This window comes from Galeopterus variegatus, unplaced genomic scaffold (assembly GCF_000696425.1).
Source record: "Galeopterus variegatus unplaced genomic scaffold, G_variegatus-3.0.2 Scaffold5166, whole genome shotgun sequence".
NCBI lineage: Eukaryota > Metazoa > Chordata > Mammalia > Dermoptera > Cynocephalidae > Galeopterus > Galeopterus variegatus.
This window is the reverse complement of record NW_007731277.1, coordinates 64,477-89,374: the sequence shown is the minus strand read 5'-3', so window position 1 is coordinate 89,374 and position 24,898 is coordinate 64,477. Positions and strand designations below refer to the sequence as shown.

At 38.2% G+C, this 24,898-nt stretch overlaps 1 protein-coding gene across 1 annotated transcript in view; it reads left to right on the top strand.

Moving 5' to 3' along the window:
• The window catches only part of LOC103604476 (Hermansky-Pudlak syndrome 5 protein), a 36,868-nt gene extending 15,354 nt beyond the window's left edge, over positions 1-21,514 (top strand). The window contains exons 8-21 of the mRNA XM_008589033.1: positions 4,058-4,146; positions 5,955-6,133; positions 6,597-6,755; positions 7,323-7,509; positions 8,180-8,303; positions 9,149-9,298; positions 10,643-10,720; positions 11,027-11,604; positions 14,061-14,181; positions 14,381-14,536; positions 15,544-15,663; positions 16,728-16,841; positions 18,715-18,821; positions 21,183-21,514. Of these exons, the coding sequence (XP_008587255.1) occupies positions 4,058-4,146; positions 5,955-6,133; positions 6,597-6,755; positions 7,323-7,509; positions 8,180-8,303; positions 9,149-9,298; positions 10,643-10,720; positions 11,027-11,604; positions 14,061-14,181; positions 14,381-14,536; positions 15,544-15,663; positions 16,728-16,841; positions 18,715-18,821; positions 21,183-21,514 (2,494 nt within the window). The remainder of the gene's footprint in view (positions 1-4,057; positions 4,147-5,954; positions 6,134-6,596; positions 6,756-7,322; positions 7,510-8,179; positions 8,304-9,148; positions 9,299-10,642; positions 10,721-11,026; positions 11,605-14,060; positions 14,182-14,380; positions 14,537-15,543; positions 15,664-16,727; positions 16,842-18,714; positions 18,822-21,182) is intronic.
• Positions 21,515-24,898: the final 3,384 nt, after the last annotated feature.

The following is a 24,898-nucleotide window of genomic DNA, read 5'->3' as shown; positions in this document are numbered from 1 at the left end:
AGAGAAGATTCAAATAACAAAAATTAGAAATGAAAAGGGTGATATTACAACCGACCCAAATGAAATACAACGAATCATCCGAGACTACAATAAACAGCTATACGCCAACAAGTTCGAAAACCTGGAGGAAATGGATAAATTCCTGGACTCACACAAGCTTCCAAAATTAAACCAAGAAGATATAGAAAACTTGAATAGGCCAATAACAATAAAGGAGATTGAAGATGTTATCAAAAAGCTCCCAACAAAGAAAAGCCCAGGACCAGATGGATTCACAGCAGAATTTTACCAAACATTCAAAGAGGAAATGACACCAATTCTTTACAAACTATTCCAAAAGACTGAAGCAGAAGCAAACCTTCCAAACACATTCTACGAAGCAAACATCATCCTGATACCAAAACCAGGTAAAGATATAACGAAGAAAGAAAACTACAGGCCAATATCCTTGATGAATATAGATGCAAAAATCCTCAATAAAATATTAGCAAACAGAATACAACAGCACATATGCAAGATCATTCACCACGATCAAGTGGGATTCATCCCAGGGAAGCAAGGTTGATTCAACATACGCAAATCAATAAATGTGATACAACATCTTAATAAAATCAAACAAAAGGACCATATGATCATCTCTATTGACGCCGAAAAAGCATTTGATAACAACTATACTTTTATGAAGTTGTTACAACAAGCAAATGGAAAGGACATTCTTGCGGGGGAGGGGAGAGAGGGAGGAGGGAGGGAGGTGTCGGTGACGGGCCATAATAATCATATACAGTGTATATTGACAAAATAAAAAAAAAAAGAAAAAAAGAAAGTGGCTGGGACATAAAAAAAATGACGGGCCATAATAATCATATACAGTGTATATTGACAAAATAAAAAAAAAAAGAAAAAAAAAAAGAAAGTGGCTGGGACATAAAAAAAATAATAATAATAATAATATTAAATGTGATTTTAAAAAAACCATTGATATGTTAACTAATTGCCTCTAAGGGTAAGAATAAAAACTAATTCATGTATATGTCACGCTGCCTACATTGAAATATTTAAAAATGAATTATAGACAGTATAACACTTTAGTAAATCCATAATTCATTCTGGAAGTTGCTAGAGAAAGGCAGCTAGCTGTTTATTTGCCCACAGTTAGATAAAGCATATTAAAAACTCTTCCTCCTTTAGCACTCTTCCTTTATGGCACTTATCATAGTTTATAATTACATAGTCATACAATATTTATACCTATCTTATGCATAAACAGTAAGCTCCACGAGGGCTTTGTATCTGTTTTGTTTACTATTGTATTTTCAGTGCTTGGCCTAGTTCCTGGCACGTGATAGACAATAAATATTTGTTGACCGTGATGTGACAATGTGGGGTTTGGAGAGGTTTTGAAATAGCTAGGCAACAGTATGCTTGGTTCTCCTGGTAGAGTTATTCCTTTGAATTTAGCTATTTAAAGCTGTTACACAGTCCCTGCTGTGGCAAACAAAGCCTTTCATGATCTAGCTCCGCCTACCCCTCAGCTTTAGCAATAATTAATGCCACTTTGAAACCTTTGCTGACCCCTCCAACAGATTTAGATTAGATTAGACACTTGTTCCCAAATACAGTTGTCAAACCATACTCACTTCCCCATCATCGCTGCTATCTCATTATATTATGAATATTCATCCAGCATCAGATTGTCAGCTCCTTTACTATGGGCACAGTGCTAGGCACACAGAAGGCTCTCAAAAAATAGCCAATTCAACAAAGTTTTTTTTGAAAAAGGTGAGTAGGTGGGCTTCTATTTGTTCCTACTTATTTACTTTTTTCTCCATTTGTACACTTGTGTCCTGTGGTACATTTACTGTCAAATCCACAAATCCCACAAAGGGGCATCCTTAGGTACTTTGTTTCCTTTTGTGTACACTGGGATCATTTTCCTTTCCTTGACTTTTTAAACAATGCTGTTAGGTTTGTGTCCCAGTCTTTTTATTATCAGTGAAGGGACGGGAGATAAGGAAAGTATAAATTACAAGTATCAGCTCTTATCTAAGTTTATTTCCCCCATTTAGTATAGGTTGCTATTCCTAAGGAATTTTCCAAGTTGAGTATCAAGTTCAGTATCAAAATCATGATGTTGTGTCTCTTTGCTCTGGGATCCTCTGACCTCCCTTTTTTTTTGTTATCTGGCTCTTGAAGACAGCCTTTCCTATATTTGTTACTTTGGACTAGAATTCTGACCATTTCTTCCATCTTTGTGACTAAGATTACTTTCCTTTATGGGTAGCGATCTGTTCTTTCATATTGACAAAATGTTTATTTTTCCAGGAGGACCCAATTCCTGTCAAATATTATCCTTAGTTTTATAGCTATATAGAACCATTTTTAGTACTCCTGGGGACATACAGAAAAAAAATAGGGTCCCTGTCCTCAAGATTATAGTTTGTTGGAGAGATATGGTTTATTTCTACAAAAATTTAACAACAGTAAAAAATAAGAGTTGTGACAGTTTAGTACATGATTAGGTGCCATATGAGCAGAGTTGATGAGAAATAGGTTGAGTGCAGGAAGAGGAGTAATTGTTATGGGCTGTAGGGGAAGATTTCAGAGGGGAGTAAAACTTCTCCTGATCCTTGAGAGGTGCTAGAAAAAGAATATTGTAAGTTGGGAAATGTTTTGACAAGGGGTAAGAAGAGATTACCAGTGGTATGTAAAAAATAGTAGCCTTGAGAGAATAAATAGGGTACACTCATTTATATGAGTAAATGAGTATAGAAAAAGATGAGCAGAGATAGAGTATACCAGAGGACTGGAGAGAAAAGTAGAGAATGGAGAAACTGCCGTGTCCCAGAGTATGGGGAGGTGAGAATCAGGAAGGAAAGAGCAGTCGGCACGATTGGTCTCTGCTTGGAGGTCAAGAAAATGGGAAATGATGAAGGGTTAGTGGGTTTGGCAGTTAGGAAATCTTTTCAACTTTTTGAGAGTTCAGTTAAGTAGGATAATCAGGATTCCAGATAGTGGTGGGTGGGTTAGTGAGAATAAATGAGGGAGGAAGTAGATTCTATGAGGTACAGAGGAAAAATGTCCAGGTTTTAGAGCCAAACCATCCTTAGTATAAATTTTGACTCTCCTGCTTTTGTGCTGATGACCTTGGGTATATTATTTCATTTCTCTGATGTTCAGTTTTCTTTTTTATAAAATAAGGATAACACATCTACCTTGATGGGCTGCTATAAAGTTAGGTAGTATAGGTAGAGCCCTTAATAAAACTCCTGGCACATAGTTGACCAGGAGTTCTCAACCTTGTGTCACCCATGCACGACTAAGGACATCAAAATATTACCATTTCTAAAAGTGGCTCCCTAGAGCAGTGATAGGAGGTAAGATGAGTCTTTGTTTTATTTTATTTTTTTTAAAAAGATGACCAGTAAGGGGATCTTAACCCTTGACTTCGTGTTGTCAGCACCACGCTCTCCCAAGTGAGCCACGGGCCGGCCCTGAGTCTTTGTTTTATTTTATTTTTTTTAAAAAGATGACCAGTAAGGGGATCTTAACCCTTGACTTCGTGTTGTCAGCACCACGCTCTCCCAAGTGAGCAAACCAGCCATCCCTATATAGGGATCTGAACCCATGGCCTTGGTGTTATCAGCACCACACTCTCCCAAGTGAGCCACGGGCCGGCCCTGAGTCTTTGTTTTAAATCATATCAAATATGGGAAGTTTAATTGCTTTACCAAACATCAGGTAAGTCATCCCTCAGCTTTTCTTTTTCCACATACCAGTCTTTCTTTTTCTAGAAGATATTTAGTGTATTAATCTGAATTTTTCCAATTTGGCATCATTTTGTGTGTGTGTGTTTTTTTTTTTTTTTTTTTTTTTTTTTGGTTATAGACAGAAAGGAGGTGTTAAGACTTGATTAGCTGGATCACTGTTGTGTTTTCTTTGTACAGTCTGATTTTACTTTAATAGCTAATGTGAGGATCCAAATTCAGGGAATTATATCATAAACTTCTGTATCCTAGCAAACTTGAATTCTCTTGACTTCTTCCATTTTCTTTTGCAGTGAGCATTGTGTGCTGACTTGGACAGAAAGAGGAATTTATATTTTCATTCCTCAGAACGTTCAAGTTCTTCTTTGGAGTGAAGTCAAAGGTAATTATATTTTCTTCCTTATATAATTTTTAATTTTATGCTTGTGAAAGGTTCGGTTCTTGTAGGAGGATTCTCTTGCAGTGTAAGAAGTTGAAAAATAAAATGGGATAACATTTCTTTTAAAGATTGAGATGATAGATGTTTCCCAATGTAAGGTACTTCCCAAACATGCATTTGTGAATTTGTATTCAGCTATTTGTTTTTTCATGGGTAATTTTAAATACAATTTTTATTTATTCTTTTTTTTTTTTTTCCTTTTTGTCTTTTTTACTGACCGGCAACGGGATCGCAACCCTTGGTGTTGCGCCCGGTTGTGCCCGCACCACGCCCAGCCAGTGAGCGGGAACCGGTCTCCACATGGGATCCGAACCCTCGGAGGGAGTGCCGCCGCGCTCCCAAGCGGCGCACTCTCCAGTGCGCCACCGGGCCGGCCCATATTTATTCTTAAATATTATAACTACTGCTAAGGGACAAATGGGTTAATTTTCCCCCTCCATTTGCTCTGAATCTTTATCCCTGCTAGAAGTCTTCCTTTGACTCCCATTTTGTATCTTAATAATCTGGGGTTCAAAAAGTCATTGTGGGAACAACAGCCATTGTACATGACTGAGAGAAATTCAATCTCTGTATTCTTTTGGTTAAAAGCAGTAGTGGGGGAAATCTAGCTTTTCTATCACTGCTGCTCAGTAGAGAATCTATATTGATTTTTTGGGGGTCTTTTTCTACTTTGTAAAAACAACACAAAAAAGAGAAACCATTACTGGTCTGATCAACATTTATTTCTTATGGATTAAGTTCCTTAAGGATGTCCCTTGAAAACTAGTTTTTTAAGTCCTTTCAAGATGTTCTGCCAAGATAGATATTTTCTAATGAACTATTTATTGATTTACATACTGTGTAAATCCATTCATTGAGCATCAGTTTGTAGCTCTCATGAATATTGTATTTTGCCCTTTAATGTGGATTACCCTATTTTAAAATTTTTATTCCTTTTCACAGAAAATAGCATTTTTTTTTTTTTATCCTTTTTGTCTTTTTTCGTGACCGGCAACGGATTGCAACCCTCAGTGTCGCGCCCGCACCGGGCCGGGACCGGCCACGGGACCGCAACCCTCGGTGTTGCCCCCGCCCCTCGCTCAGCCAGTGAGCGGCCGGTCTGTATGTGGGATCTGAACCCTCGGCGGGAGAGCCGCCGCGCTTCCCAAGCGGCGCACTACAGCAGTGCGCCACTGGGCCGCTCCTCACTCAGCCAGTGAGCGGCCGGTCTGTATGTGGGATCTGAACCCTCGGCGGGAGAGCCGCCGCGCTTCCCAAGCGGCGCACTACAGCAGTGCGCCACTGGGCCAGCCCAGAAAATAGCATTTTATTTATTTATTTAGAAGGCTTCATTTATTAATTAAAAAAATTTAATTTTATCATAGTAGATTGTACATATCTGTGGGGTACAGAGTTGAATATACTTGTGTGCAATATGTGGTGCTCAAATCAGGGTAATTAGTAAATTAAACAATATATAGTGTAATTGTTTTTTGTGGCCCTTTATCAATTTCTCCCTTACTCCCATCCCCCTCCATTTTAAACTTAGGATTTTAGATCACAGAGATGTGGTTCTTTCTCCATATCTTTTATTCTTGATCTTTTTAGAATAGTGTCTAAAATATGATTTCTTCACTGAAATGCAAGTATAAAAGTAGAGATGAAATTCAGTCAAGCCAAACTCTATGTGAGAAGTGAATTTAATAGAATAATTTCAGCACTTGCAAAAATGGAAGATGGGTATTTGGTTAACATCCTGTGTTTTCTTGTAGATATTCAGGATGTAGCTGTCTGTAAGAATGAACTGTTCTGTTTGCACGTAAATGGGAAAGTCTTACATCTTTCCCTGTTATCTGTGGAGCGCTGTGTGGAACGCCTGCTGAGGAGAGGCCTATGGAACCTGGCTGCTCGCACATGCTGTCTTTTCCAAAATTCTATCATTGCTAGCAGAGTGAGTCAGAGCTAATTTAGACCTGTGCATCATGTGTTGGTAAAACCATCCTAGCTTATGGGATTGGGTTACGAAGTTGCTTGTCTTTATTAGCTCTTTGTATATGACTTATCAGATATTGCAATAAATCCCCAAAGAAAGCATGACAGATATATCTAGGGATGGGTGGAGGATAAGAAAGAGGGTACAATTTCCATTTTAAAAAAATATCAAATTTATCCACAAATTTATTTTAATTTCAGAACTTATTTTTAAGGGGATTGATTGTGTGTATGGTAACTCTTAAACACTTAATTGCTAAGATAATTCTTATTAAGTCTTTCACTAGCTTGCTAAGCCTTTTTAAAACACCTTTGAAATTTTATGTTCTGTGTTAGATCTCTTTCAGTATATTGGCCATTTGAATATAGATTTAGTTACAAACTGAGCTGTTCCATTAGGTTTTTACTTATTCTTTTACTAGGCAAGAAAAACGCTGACTATAGAAAAATTGGAGCATTTGAAATCTCAGCTGGACCTTGCAACCTATAGTGATTTAATTTCTCAACTTGAAGAATTGATCTTAAAATTTGAACCTTTGGATTCAGCTTGCAGCAGTAGAAGAAGCTCCATTTCATCACATGTAAGTATTCTTACTTTTGAAAGGGTTTTGTTGTAGAGTAAGACTTCTCCACCTTTGGTTATACTTATTTACCTCTAGGATCGCAAAACTTGTCTTTTTCCTTTCCATCTAGTAGATTTTGGAGGAGGGGGTTCTGGGTTTCTTTTATTTATTGGACAGTTATATGAAGCCTCCTTTTAGGTGTGTGTGGAGCCACTGTTTTTTTTATTATTGTTTATTTTCTCTTCCCAAGTGTACCTCATATAGCCTCTACGTTGCTCCTAATATGTGATTTCAGATGCTTTATGCTAATTTGAGTGTCAGTGCAGCTTGGGATTGTCTCATTTAATCCCCGTTCTCACTACCACGCTTTATGAAGACAAGCTAGAGAAATACGGCAGCATGATGCCACTAGCACATGTGAGTGACCCTGGTGCTAGCTGCCCAAGCCTTGCTCACCAGTTTGTTCTAATAAGCCATAATTGTTATTATTGACTTTCTATATTAGTTAGTGTTGGTATTTCTCTGAAAAAGCTGTATTATAGGAAAAAATTTACTTTGTTTTTTTGGAATTCTTTTCACCTTTAGGAAAGTTTCAGTATTTTGGACTCTGGTATTTATCGTATCATTAGTAGTAGAAGAGGCAGTCAGTCGGATGAAGACTCTTGCTCCCTTCACAGCCAAACCCTCTCAGAAGATGAGAGACTTAAAGAATTCACCTCACATCAGGAAGAGGACCAGCCAGATCAGTGTTGTGGCTCACCTGGGAATGAAGGTGATGAATGTGTCTGTTGTTGGCTGCTGATATGAAGCAGTTATTTTCTTTGAGTTCTCATTACCAGGATTATCCTGTGCATAGAATTCCTATGATGTGTTAATAATTTTTAGCATGTTGATTTTCCATCCAGACCTGTGTATCTGCTTGCTACTAGAAGAGCAGGTTATGCTTAGTTTTTTTCCCCCTCATGTTTAGGCTAACATTGGTAAAGTGCCTAATTTTGATCATGTGTCAAAATGCTGGAAAGGTTAAGGAAGAAGTTCATTAACCAAAAGAGTGGAAAGATTTTATCCTGACTAACCAAATTATTTTCCATCAGGAATGAAAAATTACTACAGTTTTGGGGGTCATTACCTTCCCTTTTTGATGTTCGAGTATTCCTGTGACTGAACTGTTGAGAAGAGATTAATAGAGACTCTAAACTTCCTTTTTGACTTATGGGGATTCAGGGTTAGTAGGCAAATGAAGGTACCTGCCTTAAGTGTTTTATGTGGACCATCCCATGCATCTCGTAAACCCGTGTTCTGCTCATTTGTATCTGGGTCAGTTGTGATTTAATATTGAATCCTTCATTTCCTTTGGTTTATTCATTTTAGAATTTCTTTAAAGATTAAAAAAACTCCAATGTGACTAGATTTTGTTGCCTCCCCACCATTCTATTCATTAGACAATGTTTCTCGTGTTCCAGTGACGTTTGAGACAGATAAGAATGAAACTTTTCTCCCCTTCGGCATTCCATTATCATTTCGTTCCCCATCTCCTCTTGTGTCTCTTCAGGCTGTCAAAGAAAGGTAAACCAATTAGTCTTGTGATTTAATTCCATTTCTGATTTTACTTCAGTTGTTGCATTATGTACTTGGTGCTGAGAATAGAAAGACATTATAAATGAGAGAAAGTTATTTCTTATATAACCTGTTACATGATGCTGTTCTCATTTCAACCTTGGGGAATTTAGCTTTCCTCTTTTAGTAACTGGGTATTGTAGTTGTTAACAGATGTAGGCTTCCCTCACCCAGCCAGAGCGAAAATTAAAAAATTTTTCTCCTCATCCCTGGGATGAGGAACAGTTTCCATGTATCATTAGTCATGTCTTGATCCATTCTCAGTTTGGCCTTGGAATTGGAGACTTTTCAGAATTCTTTCTCCGTGAAACCAGGATTGGCATTTGAGTTTGAGAGAGAAGACTTTGTGCAGTTACTTCATTGCTTATCTGAGTCTTACTGGATACAAATTTTGCTTGTTAATAAGGGTATATTGTGACTAGTTAGCAGCTGAGTTTCATGAAGAAATTCTTTGTTATTCTATGATCAGGATGGGGCTGATGATCACATGGCTTACTTTGCCTCTGTTGACAGGAACATTACAGACATAGCAAGAATTAAAGACCTCTTTCTTTAGCACTGAGTCATTGGTTTCTCAGGGCAGTTTAGTAAATGAAATGAATCATTATAAGTTTTACATGGGCCTTGTGTGAAATATATAGTTGATTAGAGAAGGTGCTATATACAGAGGCTTTATTAAGACCAAGTTGCCTTCTTAGGACTAATAGGAATTCAGAAAACTCAGGTATCAAATTTTTCATTCTTGGCAGTAACAAGATTTTTTTCATGTTAGTTTTTTGGCATTTGACTTCCAGCGTTTCTAGCTTTGTGCGTAAAACCACTGAGAAGATTGGCACCCTTCACACAAGCCCTGATATGAAAGTGAGACCAGAACCCAGGGATGATGAACAATCATGTGAAGAGGATGCGAGTTCAGTTACCTGCCCAAAGGAGGAAGACACTGAGTAAGCTCTCACATATAAATCTGTGTAAAGTCTAGGGAGCCAGCTGTCAGTTTGAAGAAAGCCATAGACTGTGTCCTGTTGGAGAAGGCACTTATATGACCCCATTCATTGAGGATTGTTTGTGTACTCATAAAAATTGTGAATTCCACATGTGTTGAAAAATTACATCAACCTGTAGCAAATCTATTGAGACAGAGTTTTAATTTTGTACCTCTTCCATCTTTCCCCTGTACAACCCCCTTCCTCCCCCATAGTCTCCTCAAACTTCTGGGATGTCAGAGGAGTGTTAGATTAAGAGTAAAATGACCAGGGATCTAGGCCTTATCCTAGCTCTGCTTCTGACTAGCATGTGACCTTAGTTAGTTGGCTAAAGCTCTCTCGCATGTAAGATCAAGGATGTGCTGTTGTTGGATCAGTCAAAAATAAGGGAATATTAGATGAAGATAATGAAGAAAAAAAAAGAGACTCTTTACGCAGTGAAGAAACTGTTGATCAAATAGTTGGCATTGATGTCCTGTCAGGTGCCTTTCTATGATATGCTGGTAGCATAGTCCTTCTGTAGTAGAGCTGTAGCAGAGACCTTGGTCTAGCATAGTGTGAAGTTTTTTGTCTCTCTGGTTTCTGCCTTATCTCATAGTTCAGGGGATCTGGACATTAGAGACAAGCAAGCTCAGTACTTACCCAGGAATTGAGAGAGAGACCCATAGGTCCAGTGTATCTGGGCAGTCAGAGGACAAAAAAGGTGCATTATTCTCTGGATAACTTAGTGAATCCATGTTTGTAGAAAAAAAGTACAGATTTTTTGACAGGGCATTTAAGGCAGCCCTCAGCCTGACCTTAGCCCACCTTTCTAGCCTCATTTCCAGTCACATCCCACTAAGCATTCTAACTTCTAGTCCTGTTAGAGAACTGGGTGCGTACTCTGACATCTCTCCACCTTTCTTCATTCTGTGTCTTCCATGTGTAGTATTCTTCCACCATTTTTTTGTAACAAATATTACCTCCTCAGGAATGCTTTTCTTGATTGCCTGGTCAGAATAATTATTCCTTCTTCTGTGTTTCCATAGAACAATGCTCTTTAAAGTGCTGCTCTTTAGCATTTGTTTTATTCTTTTTAATATTACACTTAATTGTTTGCATGCCTTTCTTCCTAATTAGAGCTTACTCTGACTTAAACTTACTCTGACTTGAGGCTGTGGATCACTTTTTATAGTCATCTGTTTGTCTCAGGTAACATGAAGCACAATACCTGCTATTGAGTAAGTGCTTAGAAATATTTGTCTAAGAAAGCTCTGATCCCCTCTAACTCTTGTGAATATTATTTTATTTTTCACACTTTGTTAGGGGGAGAAAAGAGATAACTAGTCAACCTCTAGAAGAAGACAGGTTCCAAGAGCTCAAAGCAGCAACAGCAGAAGCAATGTGAGTATGAATGAGAAAGTTTTACAGTGAATGGGAATGACTTTTTGAGATCATCAGTAGTGGTCCTGAGACAGTCTGGGGCAGAAGTAGCTTCATTTGGAATTGAAATTCAAGAATTAGTAAAATACTACAAAGTTGATATTCTCTGTTTTGTCATCTTGCTGAGACGGTAGTTATTTAAAGAGTTGAAAAGAAACATTTATTCCAGATGAATATGCTGTATTGGTTAGGTTTATTTAGAAATGAAATAATTTGTTTTTAAAAATCACATTAAACGTAAATTTTATACTTGTTTGTCTTGTACAGGACCAAGCTACAGGACCCTCTGGTTTTATTTGAACCCAACTCTCTGAGAATGGTTTTACGGGAGTGGCTTTCACAGTTGGAAAAAACATTTGCCACAAAAGACTTTTCAGGCATTTCAGATACTGGCAACTTATCCATGAAATCAAACCAGGATATGCTATTGCTTAATGAATCAAAAAAGGGAATATTAGATGAAAATAATGAAAAGGAAAAAAGGGACACTTTAGGCAATGAAGAAACTGTTGATCAAACAACATGTGAATCTGTAAGTAGTCTGAAGGAGTCCTCAGATGACCTTTTTCAACTATGTTCTCCATGTACCATAGCAAATGGTTTTCAGAAGGACCTGGCTGAATTGACAACGTTGTGTTTGGAATTGAATGTATTGAATTCTGAGATGAAAAGCACAAGCAGACATATGGACCACACTTTTCAACTCTGCTCTCCTGAAATTCTGGCTTGTCGGTTCCTAAAGAAGTACTTTTTTCTCCTGGACTTGAAAAGAGCAAAGGAGAGTATCAAGCTTAGTTATGCTAACAGCCCTTGTGTTTGGGATACTTTTATTGAAGGATTGAAAGGTAACAATCACATTGCCTTATCAAATATAGAAATTAGTGTAGAGGGCAGTAGCATTTTTGAATTTTTTGGTTTAAAAAATTTTTTTAAGTAGAAAATCACCTCTGTTCTGGTCAACTTCCATTCTGTTTTACACTCATTTTAATTTTTAATAGTTCTTCAAACATTGGTTTAATTTGAAACTGTATTATAAGAAATTAGCTTTATTTCTTTCACAATCACATTCAGAAAATTACATGGCAATGTTGGAGAAGTTGGAGTTAAAGTTCATAAATGCAGATACATAAAAACAAGAAAATCCTTTGTGTAACTTACTAATATAGAAATAATGTATATCATATATTGGGTACTTACTTTGTACCAGATATTATGGTAAACACTTTTCAGGCATCAGCTCATTTCATCCTTATAGCAGTTTTTAAAGTAGATTGTGTTATTCCATCTTATAGATGAGGAAAAGGAGGAACAGAGAGATATTACTATTTGGGTAGGCTAAAGTACTATAATAAATATCTTATAATAATGCATATTTAGTAGAAATTTATTTCTTGCTCATAATAGTCAAGACAGGTGTTCCAAGTCAATGGGCAGCTCTCTTCCATGTGGTAATTCAGCATTCCAAGTTCCTTTCACTATTTTAGGCTCCATCCTTCCTTAGGGCTTGAGGTTGAGGCTGGGTTGCTATGTCAGGGGAAAGCATGTGGAACATGCTGTTTTATAGGCCTGGCTGGCAATGGCTTACATATCTTCTGTTGACATTCCATTGGTGAGAATTCTATCACATGGCCCTACCTAACTGCAAAGGAGACTGGGAAATGTAACTTATCCAGGTGTCCAAGATGAAGAGAATGAATATGTGTGAAAGGTTTGATGAAGAGAATGAATATGTGTGAAAGGTTTGCATGTCTACCTCAGGAGACTTTGGTGCATAGCCAGTAGTGTCTACCTCAGACTTGACCAAAGGTCACAGTTTGTCCTCCTGATATAGAAACCAGCTCTCATACCCTTAAGACCAACATTGCCGTTTCTACTGCCATAGTCCCATGTTTTTGAAGAGGTGAATGTTAATTCAAAATTCTGCTCGAATAACAGATGCCATGTTTCTAATAATTGATTGAGACTTTAAGCAAACTTGATTCATTACCAAAAGTGAATAGCCACAGGTAGGGATACATTTTTGTATTATCTGACTTAGAGGTCTTTTAGCTTTCAGGAAGTTATGGTTACAGTTGTGCTTCAGTTTACATATAGCAGCATATAGCACTTAAAAGCATAAGAAACAGGTTATTTCTCTTCAAATAGGTTCAAGTGTGTGACATCATTACTTATTGGAAATTTTCTGTATCATCTTTATTATGTGATCATACCCAACCCTGGGCACAGGAGAATAGCAGAAAAGAGTCTCAATAAGCCAGAGTGATGGTTGTTACTACCAGTGCTGGCTATAGCAAGCATAGTGGGCAATTTGAAATGATGTAGCTGCTTGAATTTAGGTGGTTACATTTGGCTTAGCTCCCACCCAGTCATAAAGCTTTTCCTTACTTCTCCAGCTCTAAATGATGGCTTCCTTCTCTGAATTCCTTTTAAGTACTTATTGCCTGACACAATGAAATGAGAAACAATGAGACTGGGCAAAAAATGACCTTTTTTCCAACAAATATATCCGAAATTGAAGGTTGACCCTTTAGAAATGGCCTGTTGAACAGGCCCCACCCTTCTAATGGTGTTGTAATTATGGAAAACAGCTTTTGGAACTATTCTTTGGGATTTATCTTCAGAATCAGTTGAAAACTACTTGAAAAAAACACATTTTACTTTAGATTAGTATTTTTTTTTTTAAATACAAATAATTTTAACTAGATAATCACTTACTGTATTCACTGGACTTGGCTTAAAATGACTTTTGATTATTCCCAAAAGTCAGATCTTCCTTGAGAGGATGAATATTTGCTACACTGATGTTTTTAAAAAGAGGCCAAATTTCTTTTTTTTTAAATTGTATTTTATTTTGTCAATATACAATGTGTTTACAATTAATTTCATTGAATTTAGTTTAATTCTAAAAGATGGAGTAGGGGATACTAGAAAAGACTGAGCAATTTGGTATTGATGGTAGATATATATAGCTTGTGATGTATGTACATAGATGGTAGACATATATAACCCCAGATACTTATTTTTTCAAGATAATAGCCACCTAAGTATTTGTTATCTGTTCCTTTGTCTTGTTTAAAACTTTCAATATGCTTTGCCATCCCAATTTGATTTTAAAGTCCTTTAAAAGTAGAGATTACATGTTGTTTTTTTTGGTCTCCTATAGTGCTTAACAAACATTGGGCCTTATACATAGTAGGTGCACATGGTAGATGCGTGATTAATGATTGTTAAATGAATGTGTTCATGAATTGAATATTTACAGCTAAGAGATGAAGGGGAAAGGATGTGCTTTATCTTTCAGAAATGACTAGTTCCAATCCTACGTGTATGCAGATGGAAGAAGGAGACCTACCAACGAGATTAAAGTTATTAGATGATTCAGTTCCTTTTGATAGTCCTTTGTTGATTGCTTATGCTACCCGGTAGGTTGTCTTGTATGTTGTTTATATGAACTAAAGCACATGTGTTTTTTTGTGTCTTAGTCTTTAAAATTGTACTCATTTGCATATCAGGCAGCTTCTTGTTAGTATATTTATTTTCATTTCTAATAAGTACTTAATATATTCAAATTATATCATCTCACTGAAGTTGGAGACTGAAGTGTTTTGTTTTTAAATGCAGGTTGTATGAGAAGTTTGGGGAATCTGCTCTTCGATCCTTAATCAGGTTTTATCCATCCATTTTGCCTTCGGATATCATGCAACTTTGTCATCATCATCCTGCTCAGTTTTTGGCCTATTTAGACAGTCTGGTGAAATCAAGGCCCGAAGATCAGCGGTGAGAAGGAGAGCATATTTTCAGACTCTCCTTTCTTTTGATAGGGCATTGTTTCTCTTTTATAAGCAGGTGTAACATTTTTACTGTTAACTACCACAGGGTTGAGGCACTTATTATGGAAGATGAGGATTTTGGCAATCTCGTACCATTCTGCCACACTTCATAGCATACATCACAAGTGTGCGTGTACCATACTTCTAGTACCTCCCTCCTTCCCTTCCTCTCTCTCTCTCAGGGATTCTCAAATCATCAGTGTAAAATTAAACCCTTGATTCAGGGCCTAGGCTAAGACAGGTAAGCTTGTTTTCTCTGCCAGTGAATGGATTTACTGTTACTTTTTTTTTTTTTTTTCCTTTTTGTCTTTTTTTACTGGCCGGTAACGGGATCGCAACCCTCGGTGTCGCGCCTGTACCGGGGACCGGCAACGGGATCGCAACCCTCAGTGTTGCACCCGCGCCACGCTCAGCCAGTGAGCGGGAACCGGTCACCACATGGGATCCGAACCCTCAGCGGGAGTGCCGCTGCGCTCCCAAGCGGCGCACTCTCCAGTGCGCCACCGGGCCGGCCCTACTGTTACCTTTTTATTGATGATATCCCAGCTTTTTGTGTGTGGATCTCAGTTCTAGCTCTTCTCTTTTTAGGTTGGTGTGTCATTTTCTATCTCTCCATGGCTCTGTGCACCTTGGTTATTAGACTGGCAACTTCCTCCTTTTTTTTTTCTTCCTCTAATTGGTTCACACTTGCCACACTGGTTTTTATTTCTCCTCTTTTTTTTTGGTCCTTTGGCATTTTTCTTATTATCTTGGGGTTCAGTTATTCATTTAGAGGACTACTAAGTTTTCACCAGCATTTCTAGACATTTTGTAGCAGAAAGTTTTCAAGTTAATTCATCTGTTGTGTTGATTCCTGAATCAATACTCCCATACTTTGTTTCTTTACACTCTCACATTTTATGTTTCCTTTCTCAGCATGAAGATTGGTGACTTTTCTGCCAAACTTTCTCTTAGGTCGAACTTCCTTGAGTCCTTTCTACAGCCAGAGTCTTTAAGATTGGATTGGCTGCTTTTGGCAGTGTCTCATGATGCTCCACCAAGCACAAGCACAATGGATGATGAAGGATGCCCCAGGTAAGGTAGGAGTCCCCTTTCTAAGGACTAAGCTCCAAAGTTCCTTTGGAATGGAACCATATTATTCACTTATAGCATTTTGGGCTCACTTTAGGAATAGCTATGGAAGAGACTGACCCAAGTCATGGTAGTAATGAAATTGAATGTACTTCTTAGTGGTTCTGAACATTTTTGGGTCACCAACCCTGTAAGAATCTGATGATTCCTTTCAGAAAAATGCATATGCATGCAAAATTTTGCACATGACTTCAGAGAATTAAACGTTCCCTGCAGCTCTTTCCTGGACCCACATTAAGAGCCCTTGATGGATGTGAGGGTGATCTGGCTGTGACATCTTTCACCCTGTTGATCACTAGGGTTGATTTGGCTGATCTGGCTGGCTAGGTGGGTGTCCCCTTCCTCCTTCACTGCTCTATGTGCATCCCTCTTGAAGCTGTGTGCTTTGTCGAAGAGGATGACCTTCCCCGACAGAGAAGAGGGCCTCTGTCAAGGGTATATGAATAGCTGTGCAGCTAGAACCTCCAAACAAGTTTAATTATCTCAGGAGCCCTTGATGATTAAACCTGTGTTAAAGGGAGAAAATAGTGCATGTGTGTGTATGTTTTCTTCCTAAAAATTTGTCAAGGGATTTCTAGACACAACCTCATTTAGGGTTTTTTTTAGTAAAAGTAGAATTTACAAAAAATACACACTGATACCTGTAATGTATTAGAAATATTCCTTGTGTTTTCCTCCAAGAGAAGCTTTTTAAAGGCCCCCAAAGTGCCTGTCTTATATGCCTAGACAAAAGGTCTGGAACGGTATACAATGGCTATCTGTGAATGATGGAATTATGGGCTTCTTTCTTTTACTCTTGATTACCTAAAATATCTAATTTAAAAAAAATGAATAGGTTATAGGAAAAGTAGCTATTTTCAATTTTTCAAAAGCCAAACAGAAATGTTTGAAAATATAATAATAATGTTAATATAATTAAACTATTCTTACCTGCTAGATGACTAATAAACACTTTCTAGAGTTTATTTCCTATTTAATTAATTAATTAATTATTTAAAATTTCACAGGGCTCATTCACACTTGCTTTCCTGGGGTTACAGTCAGCTGATCCTTCATCTAATTAAACTTCCTGCAGATTTTACAACCAAAGAGAAAATGACGGACATCTGTAGGTCTTGTGGGTGAGAATTTTCTCAGAATTTGTTAAAGTTAAGATTAGAATTATTTCAGTTAATAACCTTGTAGTTAAGGGCCTGAATTGATACGTTTCGTCATTTGGGAATTCTCTTTGCTACATAAAAGTAAATGTATCTGTCTAAAGGTGGACCAAGGGCAGATTGTCCACCTAACCAGAAAGGTATCTTGAGGCCAAACAATGTAACAGGCCATTCTATGTGATAAAACAAAGAACTTTATTACAGAGTGACTTACTTACAGAGTAATGTGTCAGGCCGATGGCAGCCCAAAGGCATATACCAAACTTCTCCACACTATCTCAAGTCTGAGCTCAGGTTTGTATAGGCTGTTGCTAAGCAAGCTTAACTTAAGTAACTAGTTCCAAATGTTGATGCAGGTGGCCAGGCTGACTTATCGTCACCCTGGTACTTAATCATTCCTTTACAGTCAGCAGGTTGTTCCTATCTGTTCTAACCGCCTTTTCCCTAGTTACTGTACAACTTTATGGGCAAAGCTCCCACAAAGACATAACAAACTGGTAAGGGCCTAACATAGAGTCAGTATTGCTTGCAGTCCCACAGTACCTTTTTGTTTTAAGTGATAGTAAAGTAGACATCTTTTTCCTTTTAAATTTTGTGCATATTTTTTGCGTGGGAAAGACTGGCTTTTGCTAATTCCTCTCCATCCTCTCTGCTTAGTTGCTAGCTCTAGTTCTCAGGCACGTAGATAGTATTTAGTTAAGTGCCAGGTTGTCTGTGTTACCAGTTGTAATAGACATGGGATATCCAAGAGAGGGATCAGAATGGGCTAAATAGAATTTCTGGTGAAGGACTCAGGGAGAAGGTGAGGCTTTGAAGGTAAACCCTGAAACCTGTGTAGGATTTGTATTTGTATAGGAGCCAGGAGGAGGGTGGGTCAGGTGAGAGAAACAGTAAGAGCAAGGGCGTGAAAAACTGACACTGCTTATTATTTACATCACACATTAGTTATTTATTGCCTGTTGAAGTCGTCTTATGGCGTGACCTGGATTAAAATCTTTTGGAGATAGGGACTTGTGTCTTTTTTTCCCCCATATAGTGTCTCATCCATACAGTGGTCAGTACTTGACACACATTCGTTCATTGATAATGAGGGATGAGACTGGCCAAATGGTGGGTGATGAGATCATGCAGGACCTTCAAAGCTGGTCAGAAGAATTAACTTAGTTATCAGTAGAGACCCTTTTAGACTTTTTGATACAAAATTACATAATGAAAGTGGAGCTTTCTAGAGATCATTTCCGGTGTCATATGTGAGAAGGATTGGAGACAAAGACTAGGTAGGAAGCTGTTGCAGTAATTCAGGTGCGAGTGGATTGGTGATTAGTAGGGCAGCAAAAGGAGCATGTCCAAGGGACATTTCAAAGGAAAATGCAGTGGGACTTGTTGATACTGGATATAGCAAATGAAGGAGGGGGAAGAGTCAAGGAGGACTTCCAAGGTTTGTATATTTAGAGAAGAAATATGCTGGTTTTGCATTGAATCTTAAAGTTTATAAAGTACACAAAGCTTAAACCTCTCATAATTGGTGCTTGGCCTCAAATGTCAGTATTTATCACTAGCTTTTGTCTTTATTTTATTTTATCAAGATCAGGATTGTCTAATAGAACTTTCTGTGATAATGGAAATGTTATTCTGCACTTTCTAATATGATAGCCACTAGCTATACATGGCCTCTGAGTACTTGAAATATGCATAGGTCAACTGAAAAACAGATTTTTAAATTTTGTTTACCTTTAATTAAATTTAAATAGCCACATGTGGCTAGTATCTACTGTATTGCAGATCCAGATAAATTCACTGTCTTTTACTTCTTTCTGCAATTTTGGTTTCTTTAAAGTTTCTGGCCTGGATATCTTACTCTCTGTTTGGAGCTGGAGAGAAGAAGAGAGGCCTTCACCAACATTGTGTACCTGAATGATATGAGCCTGATGGAAGGGGACAATGGTATGTAAATTCCAACTAATTACTCATGGTTGTATTATTTTAGAAGTCACTCCAGACTGGTCAATAAATTTGGTGAACATTTTAATGATAATGTATAATTCTAGCTAGTTGTCAGATTTGTGGAGTTTTTTTGATCTGTACTCTTTGGTATATTATGATATCATAATTAAGAATAAACTACAATAATTTTTTAATATAATGAATGCCTAGTATGTATTAGGCATCATACTGTGTGCTTTCTATATACTGTTTTAAATGAGAAAATAAACTCTTGGGATAGTTACTGATATTTCCACTTTCCAGATGTTTCAACTGAGGCCCAGAAAGGACAATTAACTGGCCCAAAGTCAGATAACTAGTAAATGCTGGAACTGGTGTTCAGACCCAGGCCTATCTCCAAAACTTGTGCTCAGGTTCTTTTTTAGTGCATCATGTTGCCTTTTACACAGTCAAAAGTTAGAGATCATTAAGATGAACTTAAAGTGGAATAGCAATCAGACTTCCTAAACCTTCAGAGATATTTTGATACTTTTAAAATAAAATTTTTAGGGTCCAGCCCATGCCTCACTTGGGAGAGTGTGGTGCTGATAACACCAAGGCCACGGGTTCAGATCCCTATATAGGGATGGCCGGATAGCTCACTTGGGAGAGTTTGGTGCTGACAACACCAAGTCAAGGGTTAAGATCCCATTACCGGTCATCTTTAAAGATAAATAAATAAAATAAAATAAAATTTTTATCAATCCAACACTGATAAAATGACAATCAGAGGGCCAGGACTTTGACACACTGATACCTGAAGTCTGAGAGTCCATTCCTGTGCTTGGAGAGGTGGTCTTGGTCTGTTTTATATTGCTGTTGTATCCATCTCAGTGCAGAGATACCAACGGCATGCCATCAGGGTCCTTCACTCAGCAGCAGAAGAACCCAGAGTCCTTCACTACAGCTTTTTACAGCCCTGTGTGTCTGGGAGAGGGAAAATCAGACCAGAACAAAAAAGCCAGTTGACTGGCAACATTTAGCTTCAGATGTCACAGCTATAGGTATGATTACTGAGATCATCTTTGTTTTAGAAATGAAACAAGAGGGCCAGGTTGTTTCGTAGGACTAGAATTATAGATATTTATATACTTCTGAAAAATAACCAGAAAAGTTAAGATATAAATAGTTTGTGTTTTTAAAGTTACAACATGATATGTTTGTTATAGAAAAAGAATTGAAAATTCAGGAAGCATAAAGAAAATAAATATCACCTAAAATCCTCCCCACTCAGACAAAAGTTCTAATAATAATGAGTTATTCTTGGTGTGTTAAATAGGGATCTTTTCTTGACACTTCTCTCTCCTTGTGACACATGTCAATCACTCTCCAAGGCGTGTTGATCTTACTGCCACGTATATCTCTCTACTTTTGTTTGCTCCACCACCATCACTCTGATCCTAGCTACTTGTCTAGACTACTACAGTAACCTCATAACTGGTCATCTGGCTTCCATTTGTGCCCTCTTTTAATCCATTTTCCTTACAGCAGCCAGAATGATTTCTCTTTAAAAAAAAAAAAAGGAAATTGGATTATGTAGCTTCCTTCCTTGAAACTCCTTGCACTTAACTCAGAATAATATCCAGATTTTTAAGCTGGTCCTCAAGGCCTGGCTCTGTCATCTCAACCTCACTACTCACTGCTACCTTTGGGCACTCTAGACTTTTAAAAATTCCTTGAACTCAGCAGGTTCTTTCTTATGTCATGTTGTATTCCATGTTTTCTTTGTCAGAAATGCAGGCTCCTTTCCCCTGCATTCCTGATGCCCCCTACTCTCAGTTTGTGTATTATGTGAGCCACATGCACATGTCCTCTAAGCTTGTTGCATCTTTTAGCTGTTTAAATGTCACTTCCTCATAGAGCTCTTCTCAGATCCTCCAAACAAAATCAGCCATTCTCTTTAATGGTTCCTTGTTCTTTTTATTCCTAGTACTTAGCACAGTTTATAAGTATATATTTATTTATGTGTTTAAGTTCTGTCTCTTTTACTAGACTATATGCTCCACAAGAGTGCAAGGATTGTATCTGTTTTGTTCATCATTGCACATCCAGTGCCTAGCATAGAGTATTCTATTGGGTAATTACTTACTGAGTTATTGAAAGAATTTTGAGGCTAATTTTGTGGCTTTTCTTTATCATGAACTGTTTATGCAACAAATGTTCAGAAAACAATTCTGTGTTAGGGTAATGAGATTGTGTTCTTGAATATTTTATGTTTGGGTATTGAGTGTTTTTACAAACAGTTTTGACCATCTCCTGTATGTAGGTAGTGTGCTTAGAGTGGTTAGAGCCAACATTGTTTCTGTGTGTGTGTGTGTGTAGGTTGGATCCCAGAGACTGTGGAGGAATGGAAGCTTCTCCTACGTCTTGTACAGAACAAGAGCACAAGGCCAGCCCCCCAGGAGTCACTAAATGGGAACCTCAGTGATGGGCCTTCCCCCATCAATGTGGAGAATGTGGCACTCCTGTTAGCCAAGGCCATGGGCCCCGATCGGGCTTGGTCACTGCTACAGGAATGTGGTCTGGCTGTTGAGTTGTCAGAGAAGTTTACCAGAACCTGTGATAACCTGAGGATTGCTGAGAAAAGGCAGAGAGCCTTGATACAAAGTATGCTTGAAAAATGTGATCGGTTTCTCTGGTCTCAGCCGGCCTAGTGGGAGAAGATTTGGCAAGATGTTATGACATTTTGAGAAAAACTGAATCCTGAACCTTCTGAATGCATTTGTTATTGAAGGAAAGGCCCCACCCCAAAACCCTGCCACTTTATTGGGGCTACTTTTGTCAGTGTCTATAACCTTGGCATTTGTGGCTTAGCAACCTCAGCATTTCTCAACCAAAGTTAGATTTTGTAAGGAGTCAGTCCTTGTTTGCTGGAATCAGAGTGTGCATGTTCACAGCTGTGTGGTCTTTATTCTTGCAGTTCAGCAGTATTATTTGCTCGTCCCTAGTGGATTGAAGGGAGTTCTTTTCCTACCGTGGCTCCCATGTTGGGAGCAGAAGCTTCTCATCCTGGTGAGAAGAAGACAGATAATGTTATTGACTGGAATTGAATTCTTTTTATATCTTGTCTGAGGCAGTCTAGAAATTCCTGAAAGAAGACCTGGTATGATGGAATTAACGCATAAAATAAGTGAAACACTGAAGATTCAAATTAGAAATTTGACTAAAATGTTCCTATATCTAAATTAAGCTAATTTAAAATATTTTTTTCTTAGTATTTATTTGACATTTTCTAATCTGAAGCAATATACAACTGACTAACTCATTACTGGAAATGTGTTATCTTTAATCTTTCCTAAACTGAGTAGCCTTAAAGAATTATGCACTTTTAAAAATTATTTTTTAAAAAGCCAAAATAAAAGAAAGCTGAGTACTAATAAAGACTGCAGTGAGTGCTTGTATTATTTAAGCTGTATAACTAGATTGTTATTTGTCAGGCTTCTGTACATTTACATAGCATGTTACATTAATAATAAACATAAAATATGATTAAAATTTTTGTCTAAACAGAATATAAACATGAGGTTCATTGTGGAGCAATTTGCAGAAAGGTGTGGGGTAAACTAAGGAAAGTTTTGGACACATTGAATGATTCAAATAACACAACCAGAGAACAGAGACACAAATTGCTATATCATACTTATTACACATGACACCTAGATATGATGTGACCAGATAGTTTTAGAGATTGTCAGAGAAAGGAGACTTCACAAAGCTGCTTAGAATTTTGGTAAGTGTGGAAAGCCTTCCCACTACTATGAGTTGGATTTTGGCTGTATTGGATTATGTTGACTGTGAGTCTGTACTGAGGTAAAGGGTGAAAGCCCTCCCTTCACTGTCAGCTTTAGTCATTACAACAGTGACTAAAAGAGGGCCCAGGGGAAATCCCGTGACAAGCAGACTGCAGAACTTGCATGATTGTGCAGTCATTTCCTGACAGCCCTTCCCAGGGCACATACAGCAATCCTCATTTGCCCAAAGGGTACAGAGAGAAATTTCTAGCATAACAAACAAAAACAAAATCAAATCACATCACTTGAATTTATTTTCCAAGGCAAGAACAACAAAAATCCCCTTTAAACATTTAAATTTGAAGTCTATTTGGATACAAGGCAGTTTTTTAAAAATACAACTTGTATCTTTCACTAGCCTGAAAGTTCTTAGTTGCCTCACTTCTTGTTTCCAGATCTGACCACTGTTTAACAGGGCAACAGGGTAGCACGGGGCTAAGCACTTGTGTTCTGAGGCAGGCTGCCTGGGTTTGAATATGTGCCCTTTTACCAAATGACCTCCGGGAAGTTACTTTGTTTCTCTAAGTTTTAATTTCCTCATCTGTAAACGGGGATAATAGTAGCACTCATTTAGGGCAGTTTGAGAATTAAATGAGATAATGAATGTGAAACAGGTAGCACAGTGCCTGGAACATTGAGGTTAGAGAGCTACCTATTAGAATTAAATGAGACCAAACTGTACAGCACAGTGCCTGTGACATGGTGCATAGGTGGTTTTAGCTGTTCTTTGAAAGGTTTGGAATATTGTCATTGCTTCACCTAGTAGTGATCAGATCCATAGAAATTGAATTTATATGAACCAGAGAGAGCAAGACGACCAAAATTGAAATTAATGATTTCCTTGTATGTATGAAATTTGTCACTGTCTTGATCAAGGTTCTAAACCTTGTAGTCATCCTTGCCTCTGCTTCCTATTATACCCTCACTTCTAATTACTAGGTAAATCCTCTCAATTCTGTCAGTGGTATTTTCCATTAGTCATTGTTTCCCCGTCCTGTATTGCCACGCACAAGCCCACATTCCCATTACTTCTTGCCTACAACATCACAACAGTCTTTAAGTGACTTTTCTCTCTTCACTTCTAAACACTGACATCCCCGCTGCCGCTAATCAGTCTCAGCACATTAAAATGTAAACAACCTTAGTTATTAACCAGTTAAGTGATTCATAAACCTGGATACACATCAGAGTCACCACAGGAGCTTGTTAAAAATACAAATGCCAGGGATTCTGCCCCAGACCTGGAATCTGTAGACGAGGGACTAATTTAACCTCCCTCTACTTGCTGCCCAGCCCCACATTGCTCTATGTTTAGATATAGAGTTATCCTAGTTTATAGATTAACCAAGGCCCCTGAGAAAGAGCGATTGTCCTGGTCTCATGGGAAATTGCAGATCTACTGCCAGGATCCTGGTACTCTTGAGGCACAGACTTAGTCATGCCACTTCCCAATCAGAAATTTTCAGCAGCTCCCTCTGCTGTCACAGTAAAGCCCAAACTTTTGGGCTTGGCATTTAAGGCGCTCTATAACTTGTTTCCAAACTTTTTCTCAGTTTCAGAGCCCAAGTTTGTCCCCCATCCTGAGTCCTCTGTTTCTTGGATACATGCTACACTCTACCCTGTCTTGTTATGTTCCTTCTTAACCCTGACATTCCTTTTCACCCACGTATAGGGAGAGACAAGGACCTTCAGATCCAGGAGGCTCAAAGATCTGCATACAGATTCAACTCAAAAAGGTCCTCTCTGAGACACATTATAGTCAAACTGGCAAAACTCGAAGACAGAGAATCCTAAAAACAACAAGAGAAAAACACCAAGTCCCTGTAAGGGAGTCTCCATCAGACTAACAGCTGACTTCTCAGCAGAAACTCTAAAGGCCAAAAGACAACAGGGTGATATATTAAAAATACTAAAAGAAGGGGCCGGCCCGGTGGCGCACTGGATAGTGCGCCGCTTGGGAAGCGCGGCGGCGCTCCCGTCCGAGGGTTCGGATCCCACGTACAGACCGGCTCCCGCTCACTGGCTGAGCGAGGCGCGGGAGCAACACCGAGGCTTGCGATCCCGTTGCCGGTCCCCGGTCCGGTACGGGGGCAACACTGAGGGTTGCGATCCGTTGCCGGACACGGAAAAAAGACAAAGGACAAAAAAAAAAAAATAAATAAATAAATAAAATAAATAAATAAAAAAAAAATAAAAATACTAAAAGAAAAAATTGCCAGCCAAGAATACTATATCCAGCAAGGATGT